The 16,769-nt window shown below is 49.4% G+C and overlaps 9 protein-coding genes across 9 annotated transcripts; 6 read left to right on the top strand and 3 right to left on the bottom strand.

Annotated features, from left to right (window-relative positions):
* Positions 1 to 3: 3 nt before the first annotated feature.
* BX661DRAFT_176792 (FANCL C-terminal domain-containing protein) lies at positions 4 to 1,127 on the top strand (the record flags this gene model as incomplete). The annotated part of the gene is made up of 3 exons (XM_051534459.1): positions 4 to 144; positions 275 to 866; positions 995 to 1,127. Exons 1-3 carry the CDS (start codon positions 11 to 13, stop codon positions 1,124 to 1,126), a joined length of 858 nt encoding a protein of 285 aa, XP_051394589.1. The 5' UTR covers positions 4 to 10.
* A 50-nt stretch (positions 1,128 to 1,177) lies between these two features.
* Positions 1,178 to 2,071, bottom strand: BX661DRAFT_176791 (vesicle-associated membrane protein). The gene has a single exon (XM_051534458.1). The coding sequence runs from the start codon at positions 1,935 to 1,937 to the stop codon at positions 1,248 to 1,250; it is 690 nt and encodes a 229-aa protein (XP_051394588.1). The 5' UTR covers positions 1,938 to 2,071; the 3' UTR covers positions 1,178 to 1,247.
* A 195-nt stretch (positions 2,072 to 2,266) lies between these two features.
* On the top strand, positions 2,267 to 3,018 carry BX661DRAFT_176790 (uncharacterized protein). The gene has a single exon (XM_051534457.1). It carries the CDS (start codon positions 2,342 to 2,344, stop codon positions 2,978 to 2,980), a length of 639 nt encoding a protein of 212 aa, XP_051394587.1. The 5' UTR covers positions 2,267 to 2,341; the 3' UTR covers positions 2,981 to 3,018.
* On the bottom strand, positions 3,019 to 3,845 carry BX661DRAFT_176789 (uncharacterized protein). The gene has a single exon (XM_051534456.1). It carries the CDS (start codon positions 3,713 to 3,715, stop codon positions 3,080 to 3,082), a length of 636 nt encoding a protein of 211 aa, XP_051394586.1. The 5' UTR covers positions 3,716 to 3,845; the 3' UTR covers positions 3,019 to 3,079.
* On the top strand, positions 3,696 to 5,209 carry BX661DRAFT_176788 (uncharacterized protein). Its single transcript, XM_051534455.1, has one exon. The coding sequence runs from the start codon at positions 3,917 to 3,919 to the stop codon at positions 5,165 to 5,167; it is 1,251 nt and encodes a 416-aa protein (XP_051394585.1). The 5' UTR covers positions 3,696 to 3,916; the 3' UTR covers positions 5,168 to 5,209.
* A 751-nt stretch (positions 5,210 to 5,960) lies between these two features.
* BX661DRAFT_176787 (uncharacterized protein) lies at positions 5,961 to 7,667 on the top strand. The gene has a single exon (XM_051534454.1). The coding sequence runs from the start codon at positions 6,219 to 6,221 to the stop codon at positions 7,542 to 7,544; it is 1,326 nt and encodes a 441-aa protein (XP_051394584.1). The 5' UTR covers positions 5,961 to 6,218; the 3' UTR covers positions 7,545 to 7,667.
* Positions 7,668 to 10,309: 2,642 nt separating this feature from the next.
* Positions 10,310 to 11,387, top strand: BX661DRAFT_176777 (uncharacterized protein). Its single transcript, XM_051534453.1, has one exon. It carries the CDS (start codon positions 10,486 to 10,488, stop codon positions 10,930 to 10,932), a length of 447 nt encoding a protein of 148 aa, XP_051394583.1. The 5' UTR covers positions 10,310 to 10,485; the 3' UTR covers positions 10,933 to 11,387.
* A 1,233-nt stretch (positions 11,388 to 12,620) lies between these two features.
* Positions 12,621 to 13,449, top strand: BX661DRAFT_176774 (uncharacterized protein). The gene has a single exon (XM_051534452.1). The coding sequence runs from the start codon at positions 12,662 to 12,664 to the stop codon at positions 13,409 to 13,411; it is 750 nt and encodes a 249-aa protein (XP_051394582.1). The 5' UTR covers positions 12,621 to 12,661; the 3' UTR covers positions 13,412 to 13,449.
* Positions 13,450 to 14,496: 1,047 nt separating this feature from the next.
* Positions 14,497 to 15,316, bottom strand: BX661DRAFT_176772 (cyclophilin D At 1.7 A Resolution, Dmso complex). Its single transcript, XM_051534451.1, has one exon. The coding sequence runs from the start codon at positions 15,215 to 15,217 to the stop codon at positions 14,714 to 14,716; it is 504 nt and encodes a 167-aa protein (XP_051394581.1). The 5' UTR covers positions 15,218 to 15,316; the 3' UTR covers positions 14,497 to 14,713.
* Positions 15,317 to 16,769: the final 1,453 nt, after the last annotated feature.

Below are 16,769 nucleotides of genomic sequence, written 5' to 3'. Positions count from 1 at the left end.
TTAGAGCGCAATGCCGGTGAGTGGATCAAAGTCGGCATTTTCGAAATATTATACTCAGATCGTCAAGGAGTGCGATGAGGCTGTGGGCTGGGACTGCGTGGAATCGTTTGATAAAAAGGGGCAAACAATGACAGTTCTATTAAAGTAAGCTCACACTTCTCCCTTTCTTTGTCGAATCAACAAGAAGCATTTGTTACTTATAATCCAAAGAAATTTGTTACAAAAAACAACTAATACATCCCTCATTTACTTTTACTAACAAAAATAATAACAGGGATGAGTCAGAACGCATTCACCATATATACGTGAATTTTGCCCAAGACACGTTCACCAGCACGATCGACACCGATCAAGTGCCCCTGAGTACCGGCTTATTCCGCTACATGGAGCAGCAAAAAAAGCACTGTTATCAAATGTCCGACACCTGGGATATCCTAGACGATCTCGACGCCACCCTCTGTGTTCTCCAACCGGTGCATCCAAAAAGATCAGATCTTTCGCGAAGAATCGCTATTAGTCATATGGCTACGGCACTTTTTGAGGTTTCTCCAGAGAGGTATTACCCTAAACTTGTGGTTTATGGACCGGCCGGGTTTGTAGGACCGTTGAATCTGAGGGCAAAGGAGTTAAAGAATATATGGGTTACCCCTAGTGGTGGTAATGGTGGTGGTGGTAGGTCGGTTAGGGATAATTTGGAATTGGTTTTAAGCATGGAGTTGCCTCGGAAGGAGGAGGGATTTGATGGGAGTGATATTATGTTGGAGTGTGGGATTTGTCTTTCGTTTGAGGTGGAAGATGAGGCTGCAGACCAGGTGTGTACGAATGATTCTTGTGCGCGGCCATTCCACAGACAGTGTTTGATACAGGTAAGCAGAAAAAAAAGCTAATTTTAATAAGGAGTAGTGGGAAAGAAAAAAAAAGTTGATTGTTTTTTTTTCTCATTTACATGTGATTTAAACAAAATTTTGATTTATTTGTATTGTTTATGTTGTAGTGGTTGACTACCAAGGAAGACACGCGTCAGAGCTACAATACTTTTTTTGGAAAGTGTCCATACTGCAGCGGAGTAAGTTACAAATATTCAATACTTTTATGTAGGAATAATATTGCCTCACCTTTTGTTTGATGTACAATAACTTTAACGAATAGCTAAACCAAACAATTTATTTAAAAATTGAAATGTAGAATATCGTTGTGGCCAGCTCATAACAATATAAAATAAATATATATTTCTAAATAATAAAAATTTAAGTGCGGCATTTGCTCCATGTGGGGAATCCACAAGCCGACGAAATAATCAAATAAACGAAAACCACAGCGGCAAACACAACCAGGGCCAAAAGCCTCTGATTTCTCCACCAATACTGCCTCTTCAACGCCGTGCTCCTCTTCCTAAACGCAAATGCGGCATTACTCAGTCCATAGCTCTTATCCACGAGCAAATCAATTCTATCGCCTCTCTCCAAAACCCTCTCAATATTCTGCACCATCACATCCTTAACCTGCGATATCTCCCCCCTCACCTGCCTAATAGCGTCATCCGAACTTCTCGAATAATAATCCATCTGTCTCGCCAACACCCGTGAAAACCCATTCAATCCCAAAGGCGTAGCATCCCTAATATCCTCGTCTGTATATGCTGAAACAAACCGCTCCATGGTGTCTTGCAAAAAAGCAAATGGAATGCGACGTCCGAATTTGTCATCGGCCATGCAGAGGAAAACTAGCCCGTTTTCACTGATGTAATGGAAGAGGTAGCGGTCATAGACGTAGGTTAGTTTGCTGTTGTTTGGGGGGATTTTTGAAAGAATTGTTTGCGTTATTTGGTGGAAATTCCCGGTGGTCGTTGAGTGCTCAGCAAGGATTTGGGACCCGCGGGAAACTAGGGCATAGATTATGCCTGAAGAAGAGGCTGAAGAGAGAGTTGGAGAAGACATTTTTTTATAATAAAAAAGATTTAGAATAATAAAATTTTACAAGGTGTGCAAAATAAAAAATAAAATGTAGAAAAGTAAAATAAAAGTAGTGTTTTATTCGTTTTCATGTGAGTGTATGACACTCAACACTCTTGGCATTAAAATGAGCAGACAATATAACAAAAAGAAAATTGCCCATTTCCCACCTTGGGAACATTAGATATAGTAGGGTTGGGGGGGGGGGGGAAGGTAATTGTGTGAGATTTAATTACGCTTTATTTTTGCGTGAAATCGAGTATATAGTGTGTAATATATATATTTTTTTGTAACATTGCGTCAGCAAAAGTCCTCTTTTCTTGTTATTTTTTTTTTCTTCATTCTAATTCATCCAAAACAAAATTTCGATTTCAATATACCAAAGAAAAATGATGGACGTTGAATACGTGGGTCCCACTCGTTATGACTACGGCGACAGCGACAGCGACAGCGACGATACATCCATTTCCCCTCCCTCTCCACCTAAATTCACCGTACGTCTCTCACCCAACTACAAACCAACCCACCCCACAACGCTCACAATCAGCCTCCATGCACCACCAAAAGAGGAATCCACCACCACAAAGAAACTCGGAATAATTTACGCACCCTGCACCCAAGCCAATATGAAATCACCCCTAGGATTATGCTCCGTAAATGCATCTTTGGGTCAGATATTTCAAAAAACACCTGGCAGTGTTTGGGTGTGGGTGTCTAGGGATATGCCGGTGGAGTTGCATTATGGATGGGTGAGAGCTTTGGTTGAGAAATTTGGGTTAGATGCTGTAAGGGAGTTGGTTGTCGTGGATGATGTTAGGGTTAGGAGACCGGTGGTTGTGGGGTTGCCAGCGGCGGTGATGAATTATGCGGATGCAGTGGGTCTTCGGTGCACCTATGTTAGGGATCCGATGGTGGCGGCGGCGACGGCAGCGGGGGCGGGGGCAGCAGTGGATATGCTGATGGTAGGCCGTGAGGAAGTTGTGCGGGATGAGCTAGATCACGAAATATCGACATCTCTGTATCTCTGAAAACAAAATAAACGAATAAAAATATAAACTGTTGCTGTTGCTGTTGATTTTTTTTGTTTAAATTAATAATGTAATAAAAAAAACGTTAATGAAAACACATTAAGCCACCGCAATCATAGTTGCAGCAGACGGGTTTTCACGAGCAGCCACAGTGACATACCGATCTACAGCAGCGCGTATCTCCGCGCTCAGTCTCACGAGACCCTCAAGTCTCTCCTCGTAGCTCTTCAACAAACTACTGCGATTCTCCTCAGTAGTCTCCTCCTCGGTCTCCTCCTGGGCCAGTCTAATCCTCGCCACAGCAGCCTTAAACCTCTCAACAGAGTCATCCAAAATACCAATGGTTTGATCAATCAAGCCATACGGCAACCACACCTCCCTCGTTAACACCCCCCCACCGGTAACATTGCATCCAGCAGCAACAACAGTGGTGGCAGAAGGAGGCGCAGAGATGCGCTTGAGAACTGTCGCCATATGCTGCAACAGGAAATCACCGGCCTCCGTAACACATCCATGGCGCAGACACAAGCGAATAAGGTCCTGCGGGCAGCTCTGTAAAAGCGGGGTCGTAATCCACGGTGCCAAGGCATAGTCGCACAGCTCAGATTTCAGCACACACTCGGCGACCATCAACCTATACTGACACTCAGCAGCCTGCGTCTCCTCCTTGTCCAAGTAATACTGCAGCATCCGCCAGCACCGCTCGCCCGGGGTACCTCCTCCCGCCGACGGCATTCCGGAATTCCTCCACAAAGCTTGCGGAACCACCTCTTCGCCCTCGCCCTCGCCCTCGCCCTCACCCTCGCCCTTGCCCTCATCCTCGGACAATGCGCTGGTCTGCACACATCTGCGCACGATGTCCTCGAAAACACACGCGACTGACAACTCGAATGTCCTTGCAAACGCAAAGGCCGCGTCATAGTTCGCAGTCTTCACATGCAGATCGACAATGTCCTGGGGCTCCAAAAGCACAGCGCGGTCGAGCAGCTCCGCGAACACCGCGCCCAAGGTGATCCGCGCCATACACATGGCGTACTCGCGACGCACATCGGCCAGCTCGACAATGTCAATGTTCTGGGCGCGCTCTGGGTCGAACCGCCCAATAGCGATGCGCTTACGCTTGGCGCTCGGCGCGCTATCGGAGTCAACGTCGCTGGACGCGCCGGTGATGACCCAGGCGGACTGCGCATCAACAAGGGTCAGCCCATTGATGCACGCCAGCAGCGCCTGGCCCCGGTCGACAAGCAGCCGCGCCACATCAACAGGCTCGCCGCTGCCAGAGCGCAGCAGCATGACCAGGCGCGCAGCGTACTGGTACATGGCCGAGGCGGCGTTGCGGTAGTTGCCGCGGTAGATATGGAAGGCATACAGGATGCGGTAGTAGTTGGGGCGCGGCACGGCAGGGTCGCTGTGGCGTGCCTTGAACAAAAGCGACCGCTCGACTTCCTCCTGCAGCCCAGGGAATGTCAAGCGGCAGAGCACGGCCACGCCGCCGGCCCGCTCGCACAGCACCGCCACCAGGTGCCGCAGGCTATCGCGCTGCAGGCCGGCGTCCGGCTGCGCCATCACCGCCATGTACGCGGGCTCAAAGCCGCCGCGCTCAACCTCGGCGTGGAACACGCGGAACCACAGCCGCGCACGCCGCGCCTCGTCGCCAGCCGCCGCCTGCAGCGCCAGGTGGCCGAAGCGCACGACGCCCGGCAGCCAGCCGGCAGCGGCGAACAGCCCGGCCACGTGCTCGTGGTACGCCGCGGCACTGTCGACCGGCTCCGCCACGTCCAGCCCAATGGCGCCGCGCAGCCCGGGCGCCACCTGCGCGTCGGCCGCGACCGCGCTGGCAAACAGGTCGGCGGCCGCGGGCATGTCGCACATGCGCAGCAGCGCGCGCGCCGCCAGGTAGCTTGTGGCAGCGCCCTTGGGCATCAGGCGCAGCAGCGCGTCGGCCACCTCGGCAGCCTGCGTGCGCTCGACCGCGCAGGCAAACGCAACGTCGTCGCGCACAAGCGCCGCCACGGCCTGCATGCCCTCGGCCACCATGTCGGCGAACGCGCCGGTGCGGCCGCCGAACCGCAGCGTGTGCGCGCGCGCCACGGCGTCGTGCAGCACGCTGTACGCGAACAGCGCCGGCGCCTGAGGCTCGGCCGGCCCGGCTGGCCGCGCGACGCTGAGCACGGCGAACCGGCTTAGGAACGCCGAGTCGCCGCCCGCGCTCGCGCCGGGCTCGCCGCCCACGCACGGCTGCGCCGCCACCCAGTGCGGCACGGCGCACAGCCCCAGCACGCGCACGCCGGCCGCCAGCGCGCCGGGCACGTCGGCCAGCGGCATCTCCGCGGGCCGCGCGGCCGCGGCCACCAGAAGCACGGCCACGGCGCGCGCCACCTCGATGCGCGCAGCCGCCGCGCCCGCAAAGGCCGCCACGCACAGCCCGGCCATCGTCGCGCTGGCGCAGAACGCGTCGGCCTCGTCGGCCCCGTCGGCCCCCGCAGCGGGGCTGGCCGCCAGCACCTGCAGCACGCCGCGCACGGCCGCCGTCGGGTCGTCGCAGCGCCGCAGCAGCCGCGCCGCGTGGCGGACATGGCGCGCGCCCAGCGAGCCGCAGTGCGCGGCAAACAGCTCAACGGCGCGCGCCTCGTGCGCAACCAGCGTCTCGCCGCACGCGTCGCGCGCCAGCGCATCCCCCAGCCGCGCGGCCGCCGCGCCCGGCAGCGCCGCCGCCAGGAACATCGCGGCCGCCAGCACGTGCGCCGCCTCGCCGCGCGTCCGCGCAAGCGCCGGGAGCGCACCCAGCGATGCCGCCGGCGCGCTCAGCAGCACGGCGGCCGCGGGCTCGTGCACGGCCAGCGCGTGCAGGCACTCGGGCGCGGCCGCCGCCTGCAGGGGCTGCAGCGCGTTGCGCGCCACCACGCACACCATGCGCGTCGACGCGCACAGCGCCAGCGCCGCCGGCTGCAGGCACGCGCGCTGCAGCTGCGCGCAGAGCGTCGCCACCCGCATCCACTCGGTGAAGACGCCGCGCAGCCCGCCGCCGCCGCCGCCGACCACCGCCAGCGCGCGCCGCCGCAGCGGCGTCTGGGCGGCCTCTGGGCCCGCGGCCGCGCTGGCGTCGGCGCCGTTGCTGGCCACGTACAGCCGCAGCGCGTGCGCGACGACGCCGCGGTCGAAGCGCACCGGATGCAGCACGTGGTCGAGGAACACGCGCGCGACCTCGGCGGCCGCCAGCGACGCGTCGCCGGCGTCGATGCGGCGGTCGAGGTCGTCGATCTCCGGCGCCTGCGCCGAGGGCTGCAGCGCAGGCGGCGGCGGCAAGGCCGCGAACCAGCGCTCGCCCAGCAGCGCCGCGCCGTCCAGCGAGAACCGCGTGTGCGTGGCCACGGCGTCGCCCGCGCGGTCCCACAGCGCCCACAGCGTCCACTGGCCAAAGTCCTCGGCCAGCAGCTGCGCGTCCACCAGCCCGTCGTCGGCCATCAGCGCGCTGGCGCCGTTGGCCGCGCGGCACATCTTGCGCAGCACCGTGCGCGCGCCGCTGCCGTGGGCGTCCGCTGCGAGCACGGCAAAGTACGGCGACGCGTCGTCCGGCACAAACACCACGATGCACAGCCCGTGGGCGGCCTGCTGGATGCGCACGCAGGCGCCCGTGGCGAGCAGAGGCTCGGCCGCGTCGTCGCGCGGGATCTCGGCGCCGTCCGCGTCCAGCTGCGGCATGGGCTCGTCCAGCACGCAGCTGCCGGCCCGCGTCCACAGCCGCAGCCGCCGGTCGCGGCCCAGCGTCGCCGCCACGCCGTCGCAGACATCCAGCGCCACAGGGCTGCGCAGCCGCGCGTCGCGGCGCAGAAGAAACGCTGCGACCCGCGGGAGGATCGCTGCGCTGCCGCCCGTGCACAGCCGCTCGCTGACTGCGCCGTCCGCGTGCCACTCCAGCCACGCCACTGCGCCGTCGTCGAATGCCACAGCAATGGCATTGCGCCCGGAGCCGGCCACCGCCGTGGGCTCGGCTGCGTGCCGCAGGCTATGCCACTGCGTGCAATGCCCGACATCCTGCGTCCGTGCGATCTCCCACGCCGACGCGAACCGCAGCCGGTACACGGTTCCGCCACGCACGCACACAAACACACTGACTGCGCCATCTGCGCTGTCCGCCACGGCCGCGGGCCCCACAAGGTCCGCGTCAAACCTCCAGCTGGTCACCTCGCCCTCGCCCTCGGTGCTCCTCTGCTCATCCACCCAGCGCAGCGTCCGAAGCTCCAGAGTGCGCTTGTCCCCGAGGATGCGCCACACTATGCAGGTGTCTGGGGAGGATCGCAGAGTGTACAGGGAGCTGAGAACTTTGCCGTCGAGGTGTCGAGAGACCCGCTGGTGCTCGCTTTCGTCTGGAAGGAGTGCGCCGCTGGGGGTGCCTGCTGAGGGCACGCTGTGCAGTGCCCATGCGCGAGTGTATGGGTACAGGTTGTCCAGGTGCAGCGTGGATGCCTGGAGCATTTCCAGCTGCGAAAGAGAGGTGTCCTCCGATGGGACGTCGTGTGTCGGAGCAAGAGCTGGAGAAATACTCATGCTGTCTGTGAATTAATGTCTTTGAATAATGTGTATGTATGTATGTGTGTGTGTGTGTGTGTGTGTGTGTTTGTGTGTGTGTGTTTGTGTGTGTTTGTATATATATATATATATGAATTTAATAGTGAACATAAATGAGTAAACTGATTTATAAAGTTTGAATTATGAATGTGGTCAAGATTGAAAATTAAAAAAATATGCGTTCAAATATACCACGAAAGAAATCATAATCAAAATTTCTTGATTTTGATCTGCTGATCCTTTCTGTCTGTATTTCGTGCTTTTTTGTCATCAGCGACTATAAAAGATAAAATGTATTTATTCGACGAAATAAATCATTAAATAAGCTAGAAAATAAAATGCTTAAAACCTAAAGCATAATAAAAAAATCCTTGCCGACCACGCCATTTTGCGCATTGTGAGCTTTATTGCAAACCTAAATACAAACACCCTACATTTGTCGTCAGCCGATCGAATAAATACATATAATCTTGGATATTCCTTATAAACAGCCAACATGCTTTTTGTAATTAAATCATTTCGGGGGCTCTTTTCAGCTTATAGCTTATAACAATTATATTTAAAACGAGGTTCTAGAAACACAAGATGGCTTCTCCTCACTTGATGTGGGTGCAAAATAGACTAAATAGACTAGCTAAAATAATAGCAAGTGTACGTTGATTTGATCCAACACACATTTCTCGCTCAGATCACTAGTGTTAATTTATGTATGTGGAATAGTTGGTTGATTGGAACAAGATTAAAAGTATATGTAAATAGGCCTTCATCAATATTAATATTAAAATCATTATTAATTTTATTGGTACGATGTTGTATAAAATGTGTCATGACTGATGCATCTGCTTGTTATGTAAGAGGGGGTGAGGAGCACTGCTGTAATAGTTTTAGAAGAATGGGTGTGAAATTATAAAGGTTTTTATTACTAGTGTTTCTAAAGTGTTATTATCGCCAGCCTCGCCTTATATATATCTCCTTGTTTTTGTGGCACTCACTGGCAGCTGTGTGCTCCGTTCGCGAGAACTGGTCCTTATGAAAATAGCCCGGGTCTCTGGTATGGCATAATTGGCATGTCTGTATTCTTGCGCCCAGCACATCCATTTCGGGACAGGCAGTATGTCCGGATGTCAATGGTGGCGCCTAATTTGATCCCCTGTGATTTGGTCCATATCAGATCCATCTGTGAGCTGACGAGAGTCTGTCTCATGATTTTCGCCCTCAGCGTCTACCTCCATATCCTTGGGCTGCGTAACATGCTATTGCGTTCTTTAAATCATTATCTTTTTTAAAGAGCAATTTGTGTATATTTTTTATTATATTATTTTTGTTAATATCATATATGTGCTTAAAATTATTATTTTTATACCATCGTTTTTTTATTAAAATTGTAATCCTGTTATAATAAGAGGAGGTGTGAGGAGCACTAGTTGTCTAGTGTTAGAAGATGGTGTTGAATTTATAAAAGGTTTTATTACTGATGTTTCTAAAATACTACTAGGGCTAACCTCATCTTATATATGTGCCTCGTCGCCTTTGTTGTGCACATTGCGAATTTTGCGCTCCGCTGGCGAGAACTGGTTCTTCTGTGAGCAGACCAATATCTTGGCATGTCAATTCTGTGGCTTTCGTGTGTATGCACTCACGCGCGTGCATTGCAAAATGGGAAGCATGTTTGGGCATCATTATTATGCCTCCCTACTTTAGGCCTGCATGATCCAATTAGTGCCCTATCAATCGGCACGCAGGTGGAAACCTTTTTTGCGACTTTCAACCTCGACACCTACTTTCATATCCTCGGGCGGCACAACAATGTGCATATTAATTTTTATTATACAACCCCAATTTATATTATAATGTGTGTTAATAATTATTTACATGTACTTATACTTTTTTTGAATTTTTTGAGCCGGCGGGATTAGCTGATGGTTACGCGCACTGTGGCCTGCGCCTTCATCGCTAACCCCACTTTTGCCCATTCTTCTTTTTACGGTCATTTTCTTGTAAATAAAGATAGCTGAATAAAATCTAAAATGTATAATCTTAACGAAACAAAGTCAGTTGCTGCACTTCAGTTTTGCCATACCAGGCTTTCTTCTTTCCACAGCATGTAAACAAACCCTGCTGGCACAAGCAAACTCCTGGTTCAATTGGCAGCGTGACGGTAATGGCTTAGCTCAATGTCTAATTCATTGTCCAACCTGTTGCCAGAGCCAGGCCATTCAAACCCAATTGCAACAATAACAAAAAATTAAATTATTTGTGCTTATTCTATATCCTATGTGCCATTCTCTATTTTTTGGCACAATGGCTTGGAGCGATTGTATTACAAAACATTAGTGAAAATTTTAATAAAACTCGGGGGCATGAGCAGATACTGCCATATGAGAGATTGAAGCTATTCCTGTGCATTGGTAAGCAGATTAGCCGGTGTGGCAGATGGGTGGGCAGTTGTTTGGCTGTAATTGTAGTGTGGGCGCATTGTACATAGCAGTGGGTTCGGCTGGCCGTGTGTTGAGCGCATCAGCAAGAAAAAAGCTCCAGCGGGCTCTTTTTCGCCTGGCTCGAAGTGGGACATGGCCATATTCTATATTCATATACAATATCCATATGTCGCGTAGATCATTTTAGTTACCGCCAAAAATAAATCCAGCTCGCGATTGCCCAATCAGTAATCACGCGAACCTGTTGTAAATTAATTTTTATATTTGAATTCGTGGGCAGACGTTTTGTTTTCGGTTGTCCAAACAATATTAAAAGCATTCTCTTTCCTCTTGTTTTCGCACAATTTTCTCTTCACTTTTCACCAATTCACTTTAACCCAAATTCACGCTTTCATTTGTCATTATTAAATTCATTCACTTTCACTTCGCGTCTCGCTTCCATATTCCTACATTCACTCGCACACCCATTTCCTTCTTATCATTATTACCACCTTCGCCATGTCCGCTGTTGTCTTGGGAAAGAGGGTTTGTCAAAACGACTGTGCTCAGCCAGCTTCTACAAAGCGGCCGAAGCAACACATGAACCCTTCCCAGCCAACAAACACAAAAAGAAAGGCGGACGCGGCTTCCGAGCAGGCATCCTCTGGCAAGAGAGCGAAGAGAAGCGCGGATAATGCTGTCAACACTGCACCACCGCAAAACAACGTCAACCATACTTTTACGGAGAATACTGCTTCGCGCGAAATTAAGACCCAGCCTGCGCCCACTACGCCGTCTGATAGTAAGTGGCTCGTTGTGCTTTTTATTTTGCAGATGATTATAAGGACCGACAAACATGCCTGCAGCCAGCGTAAAGTGCTTTGGCGCGTTCACAACATACTAACATCATATTATTATTTTTATCTTATTAGTGGGCAGCACAGCAAACGAGGACAGTCTGGCTAGCAACGAGCAGGCCGGTGCAGCATCCGTCTCTCGCTCTGGCAACACTTGCATCGATGCCAAGGTCAGCATGTTGGAAAGACGAAATATATTTGAGCGCATGGAGCCGGCAATGCGCGAGTTGAAGAGGCATCTTAGCGGACCACATCCTGGTGTCGTTGAACTGGCAGTTCCGTTGACTGTGGGCTACAAACAGAGGGCGGCCACAGTTGCCGAGGCTATCCACCGGGCTATGGAGTAGCATGGTTCTGGCTCGAACCACACGCCGGCTGGCGACCTGGCCATTTTGGAAGAGCTCATCAACACTGACTCACTTCGGTCTGCTAGGCTGACTCGCTCGACACACGCCGCTATCGCTTATTTGGCGAGCAAGCTCAGGGAGAACCACAACGTGTTTTCCAAGTGGATGCGCACACACACATCTGGCGGCGACGAAAGCGACAGCAGCAGCAGCAGCGCGAGCAAGGGCGCCGGGTCGTTCATCTCGTTTGTCACTTGTTCTATTCAGGGGCTGCATCAGCACGCCAAGGGAGAGCACGGGCGTCCCGAGCCACGTCGAGTGCTCATTCCGCCTGCTGCAGTTGGTGTCGAGCCAGAGCACACGCAGGTCAATGGTCCAACTGACATGGTCATCGAGCCTGCACCGATCACTATCGCCATCGCCGCAGCCGACAGCTCCGAGGCAACGTTGGATGACAGCACAAACCCTGTTGAGGATGATGACGATGTCTACGTCAATAAGTGGTACGCCGGTCTGTTTGCCGCCATTGAGGTCAGGCAGGAGCCATCGTCGGATTATGTGGACGACGCCGAGCTGCAGCTGTCTAAGCACTGTCGCAGCATTTTTTGCGCACAGCTCAACCGGCGCTTTGTTTGGGGCCTGACTATTTGCGGCAGCTTTGTCCGGGTGTACTTGTTTGGCTCCAACTTTGTTCTGGTCTCCAACACCATGGACATTCGCACTAAGGCGGGCCGCGGCGAGGCCATCAGGCTGTTTGTTAACTTGTCCTTTGCTGAGGACCACCGGCTGGGTTTCGACCCAACCATCAAGTACTTGCAAGGCCTTGACTGTTGGGAGATTACGGTTCCTGGCACAGCTGCCATGGACAGCGCCGACAGCACGGGCAACAGCGGTGGAACTGACGGTTCTTCTGGATCTTCTGAGCGCACATTTTACAGTAACCATATGGTCGTCGAGGTTAGTCACTTGTTTGGGCGGCTCACGCGGTGCTTTCTAGCAACAGATAAGAAGCCAACCAAAGAAAATCGCATCAGAAGCAAGAACTGCACCGTTTTTGTCAAGGACGCTTGGACCGAGGTGGCCGATGGTAGTGCCGACAAGGACGCGCGCGATGAGGTCGCTCACCTGCGCAAAATCACACAGACTCTCAAGCGCTATCCAGAGCTTGTGGGTACATACCCACTCCTCGAAGCCGGTGGTCGCGTTGAATTCCAGAGTTGCAGCGACCACACATTTGCCAAGGACACGACGCGCAGTGTTCTCGGCAATCTTTTTGACGATGTCAGAGTCGGCGAGAAGATTCGGAAGCTGCCCCTGTGCGCACACAAGCGCATTGCCACATCGCCAATTGGCATGCCGCTTGATAAGCTCCAGTCCGTTCCAGAGCTGATTATCGCTGTCGCCGATGCTATGCGCGCTCACCGCGCCATTGCCGAGCACTGCCATATATTGCATCGCGATATCTCAACAGGCAACTTCCTGTTCCAGCGTATGGAGGGTGGCGCCGTCAAGGGCATGTTGATTGATTTTGACCACGCAATTGACTGCGAGGATCCAGACACGATGCCGCAAAAAGAACAAATCGGCACACTTCCATTGATGAGCGTGAACAACCTCGAGAAGAACAGCAACAGACGCACGGTGATCGACGATTATGAAGCATTGATTTATGTTTTGGCCTGGCTCGGGACATTCGGGTTTAGCACAGAGACTCGGCGCGCAAAAGAAGTTGATAATTGGGGTGAGGAAATTAAGCCGCTTATTTGCGAGTGGCACATGCCTGGTTCGTATATAAATATTTCCATGAAGAAGCGCATTTATTTACATTCCAGCAGCGACTTTTCCAATATCGTTTGCTGCCTGAATCCAGACATTGAAGACATAAAACTGCTTCAATATTTGCTACATGATCTCCGCATTGCGCTTGTCGATAATGCTGAATTCGGGCCAGAGTTTGTGGGAACTCATGTTCGGAGGGTATATGATGACACTAACAACGACTTATCTGTGCCAGTGTCCCGACCTGGACTCACAAGCTTTGCAAGACACATATTACTCCTAAATAATCACACCTACCAGAACATCGATCCAATTGAAAAGCGTGCAGAAAAAGCGTCTGAGATTTCTAAGAAGTTTGTAGACATTCTCGATACATATGCCGATGACTGCAGAGAGATTTTGGACGACCAATGCTGCACGGGAGGCTCGAGCGAGGCTAGCGAGCAGAGCGATGATGTTTAGGTTTATTTTACCATTTTCATTTTCATTGAATATTATATTCAAATTATATTGCAAATACTTTTATTTTTACTTCAAAGGCGGACATAACCGACTGCACATGCTATTTTTGCTTTAATTGCTATGCACCAGGATTAAACCAGTGTCGAGGATTATTTTATGAACGCTGGTGTCATCAAATGTCGTTTCTATTGTACGTCGGTGTTCTCAAGTACCATGAAGACGCAATGTCTTGTCTCGAAATGTAATAATTGCCAGGTCGGTAGATTAAGTATTGCGTGTAAAAGATAGCATCAGTCTTAGGTTGAGTTACCATATCCATACATATTCAATATTATAATTTGCCGCAATGGTCAGACCTGTAGTGCAGCAGATATTAAACGGCATATGGTCGGTGTTGTAGTGAATGGTGCTATTGATTAGTTATTAATATGTCAATTAAAACTAAAACCGAATTTCCCTTCTCGAATCTTGGCCTGCCAGCTTGGTATTTATAACATTTCAAAACAAGTGTGCTGTCATGTTGATGTTAGTGGATACCAACGTACAAAGGCGACGTACAATACAAGCATCCTTTAATCTCGGCCCACATTTAATAAGGACCATTGATTTGAGCTGATCGAGAAAGTGTGTAAAATATATATCTATTATCTCAGTCCTCAAGCCAAGATCATTGGAAAAGGAGTCAACAATAATTGTGATTGTGTGCCTTTGTATTATATACAAGGTGCTGATTGTCGTTGGCTCAACCAGCCAGCAGATCCCATGGTTTCCAAGTGGGAAAAAATGCACAAGAATGCCAACCCCAACAGAAACGTGCTTCAGGACACTGCACCACCTCATAAATCAAAATATACCTTGGACCACATTTCACTGATTGGGATAAAACAACTTGCAGCACCACCGTACTCACCAGATCTAACACCTTGCCCTTTGGCTTTTCCTGTGCATCAATGATAAGCTCAGAGGCCACAATTTGAATGCCATTTGAGTGGTTAAATGTGCATGGTAATCTGAGCTCGATTCCCCGACACGCAATGAATTCAGGGTTTGTTTCAAGAAATGGTTAAAAAGGTGACATTGTGTGATTGAGCAAAGAGAGGCTTATTTTTATTAAATATAGAATTCAACAGCTTTATACGAAAAGTAAAATAATTAGTATCACCCTGATATCTGGCCTAGGTTGCAATTGGCACACTCCAACTAACTGATGTGTGCAGCGACTGCTGCAAAATAAGTTATAAAGTAATCATTATATGAAGTTGGACCTCAAATAAAACAAAAATAAGGAAAAATAAGGAAATCTTAAGAGAGCTGGCGGCAGTCAGATATAATGATACTTTTATTGGATTTACCTGACTGGCTGCCATATTCCTCAATTTTCTTGAGAGTGTCCATACCCTCAATGACTTTGCCAAAGACAACATGCTTGTTATCCAGCCAGTCAGTTTTCACAAAAGTGATAAAAAACTGAGAGTCATTGGTATTTGGGCCAAAATTTGCCATAGCCACAGTGCCTGGTCCATCGTGCTTGAGAATAAAGTTTTCATCTTCAAATAGTGTGTTATTAATTGATTCGCCACAAGTGCCATCCCGATTTATAAGGGCACCACTCTGCGCCATAAAGTTGGGAATTACGCGATTGAATTTGCTACCCGCGTAGCCAAAACCCTCACTGTCAGTGCACAGCTTAAGAAAGTTTTCGACAGTCTTGGGAACAACATCGGCGCGCAGCAAAATATTGATATTCCCGATTGGGCTACCGTCAGCAGAAATGCTAAGTGATACGACGGGGTTTGAAGCAGACATATTTGTGAAATCAGCTGTTTGTAAGTGTAAATTAAAAACTAGTGAAAATAAGATGATTGGTTATAAGATACTATTTTATTAACTTTGCTTGGACCTTGCCAACTATTTATAATGATATTTTTATGAAATTCTTATATGGTTGCAGTAAATGTTTTGCATATTTGCAAATAAAATAAAATATTATTCGTGTGTTTTGGTATACTGTGCCAGAAAGTTCCATTCAATTATTGGTTAAAAAGCCACATTTAGTAAAAAACATGGACATGCATTATTCCCTGCTATCAAGATTGTAAACAATGTATTATTTGTATATTGTGTTCTAATTTACTTGGGTTTTTGATATATTTTGGTGACAATGGAAAATGATCGCTGAGTACATTATTGTCACTGAACCACTGGTATTGTGAGGAGAAGGTGTGTGAGCACTATTGTAGAGTAATGTTAGAAAAGTAAGGGGTGATTTTATAATTGGGTTTTAATACTAGTGTTTCTAAAGTGCTACCAGCATCAGCTTTGTCTTATATATGTGTCACCTTGCCTCCACTGTGCACTCTGCCAGTTGTGCACCCTGTTGGCGAGAACTGGTTCTCATAAAAGTAGCCCGGGTCTCTGATATGCCATTGTTGTTGTTTTCGCTTATGTACGCCCGTGCACACGTATTTCATCACGGAAAATGTGTCTGGATGACAATAGTGGCGCCTGATTTAATCCCCTATGATCTAGTCCATATTAAATATATTAGCATGCAGGCGGGAATCTGCTTCACGATTCTCAACCTCAACATCCACTTCCATATCTTCAGTCTGTGCAACAAGATTAATTGATTACGCGCGTGGCAATTAAGAACTGATAAGTTTTTATTATAGTTTATTTATATGGCAAGGAGAACATATAAAAGGAGCGGCTGTCGGGCAGCCAGGAATTGTTTTCCTTGGAAGAAATAAATAGCCTTCTTTGATTTATACTCTCTTTGTAACATATAAACTGTCGATGGTGCGGAATTTGAAGTCATAGTTTTTATTTTTTAGCTATTAAATAAATACTCACAATTGATAGCATAGCCTGCATTGCTCTGCATGCTTTAGCATTGCTTTTTATTATATTTTTCGCGCAGCTTTAGTGCTCGCGCGTCGCTTCCTTTGTTATATTTTTGGGATTTTGGTGTGACTGATTTTCTATTATTTAATATATCCCAGATTTATTCTTAATTATGTAACGCTGTTTTCCAGCATTTGATTTATAAAAATACATTATATTTATATTCAGCTCTTCCCTTTACTAAACATATTTTTCAGAGACCAATTTTTGCAATTGTTATTTAATACTAAAAATTATGCAAGCATATTAAAGTGAGGGGTGCAGACACAAAAGTAGGATTTGCTAAACATTTTTATTTGCTTTGAAACAGTGACAGTGACGCATACAAAAAATGTATATCAAATCGGCAATCAATCTACTTGCCACTGTGTTTTTTTTGCCTACGCATTATATACCTATCCCCATTCTCCTTTTTATTTAAAAATAAAAGCTTTTACATGATTGGTATTATGTA

Source organism: Kickxella alabastrina (genome assembly GCF_025024165.1).
Source record: "Kickxella alabastrina strain RSA 675 chromosome Unknown BX661scaffold_2, whole genome shotgun sequence".
NCBI classification, from domain to species: Eukaryota; Fungi; Kickxellomycota; class Kickxellomycetes; order Kickxellales; family Kickxellaceae; genus Kickxella; species Kickxella alabastrina.
This window is presented reverse-complemented; position numbering and strand designations above follow the sequence as displayed.

What these genes read in the sequence shown, in the direction of transcription:
- BX661DRAFT_176787 (XM_051534454.1), top strand. Translation starts at nt 6,219, where the DNA reads ATGCGGCGGTCGAGGTCGTCGATCTCCGGCGCCTGCGCCGAGGGCTGC.
- BX661DRAFT_176788 (XM_051534455.1), top strand. Translation starts at nt 3,917, where the DNA reads ATGCAGATCGACAATGTCCTGGGGCTCCAAAAGCACAGCGCGGTCGAG.
- BX661DRAFT_176777 (XM_051534453.1), top strand. Translation starts at nt 10,486, where the DNA reads ATGTCCGCTGTTGTCTTGGGAAAGAGGGTTTGTCAAAACGACTGTGCT.
- BX661DRAFT_176774 (XM_051534452.1), top strand. Translation starts at nt 12,662, where the DNA reads ATGGAGGGTGGCGCCGTCAAGGGCATGTTGATTGATTTTGACCACGCA.
- BX661DRAFT_176772 (XM_051534451.1), bottom strand. Translation starts at nt 15,217, where the DNA reads ATGTCTGCTTCAAACCCCGTCGTATCACTTAGCATTTCTGCTGACGGT.
- BX661DRAFT_176791 (XM_051534458.1), bottom strand. Translation starts at nt 1,937, where the DNA reads ATGTCTTCTCCAACTCTCTCTTCAGCCTCTTCTTCAGGCATAATCTAT.
- BX661DRAFT_176790 (XM_051534457.1), top strand. Translation starts at nt 2,342, where the DNA reads ATGATGGACGTTGAATACGTGGGTCCCACTCGTTATGACTACGGCGAC.
- BX661DRAFT_176789 (XM_051534456.1), bottom strand. Translation starts at nt 3,715, where the DNA reads ATGCCGTCGGCGGGAGGAGGTACCCCGGGCGAGCGGTGCTGGCGGATG.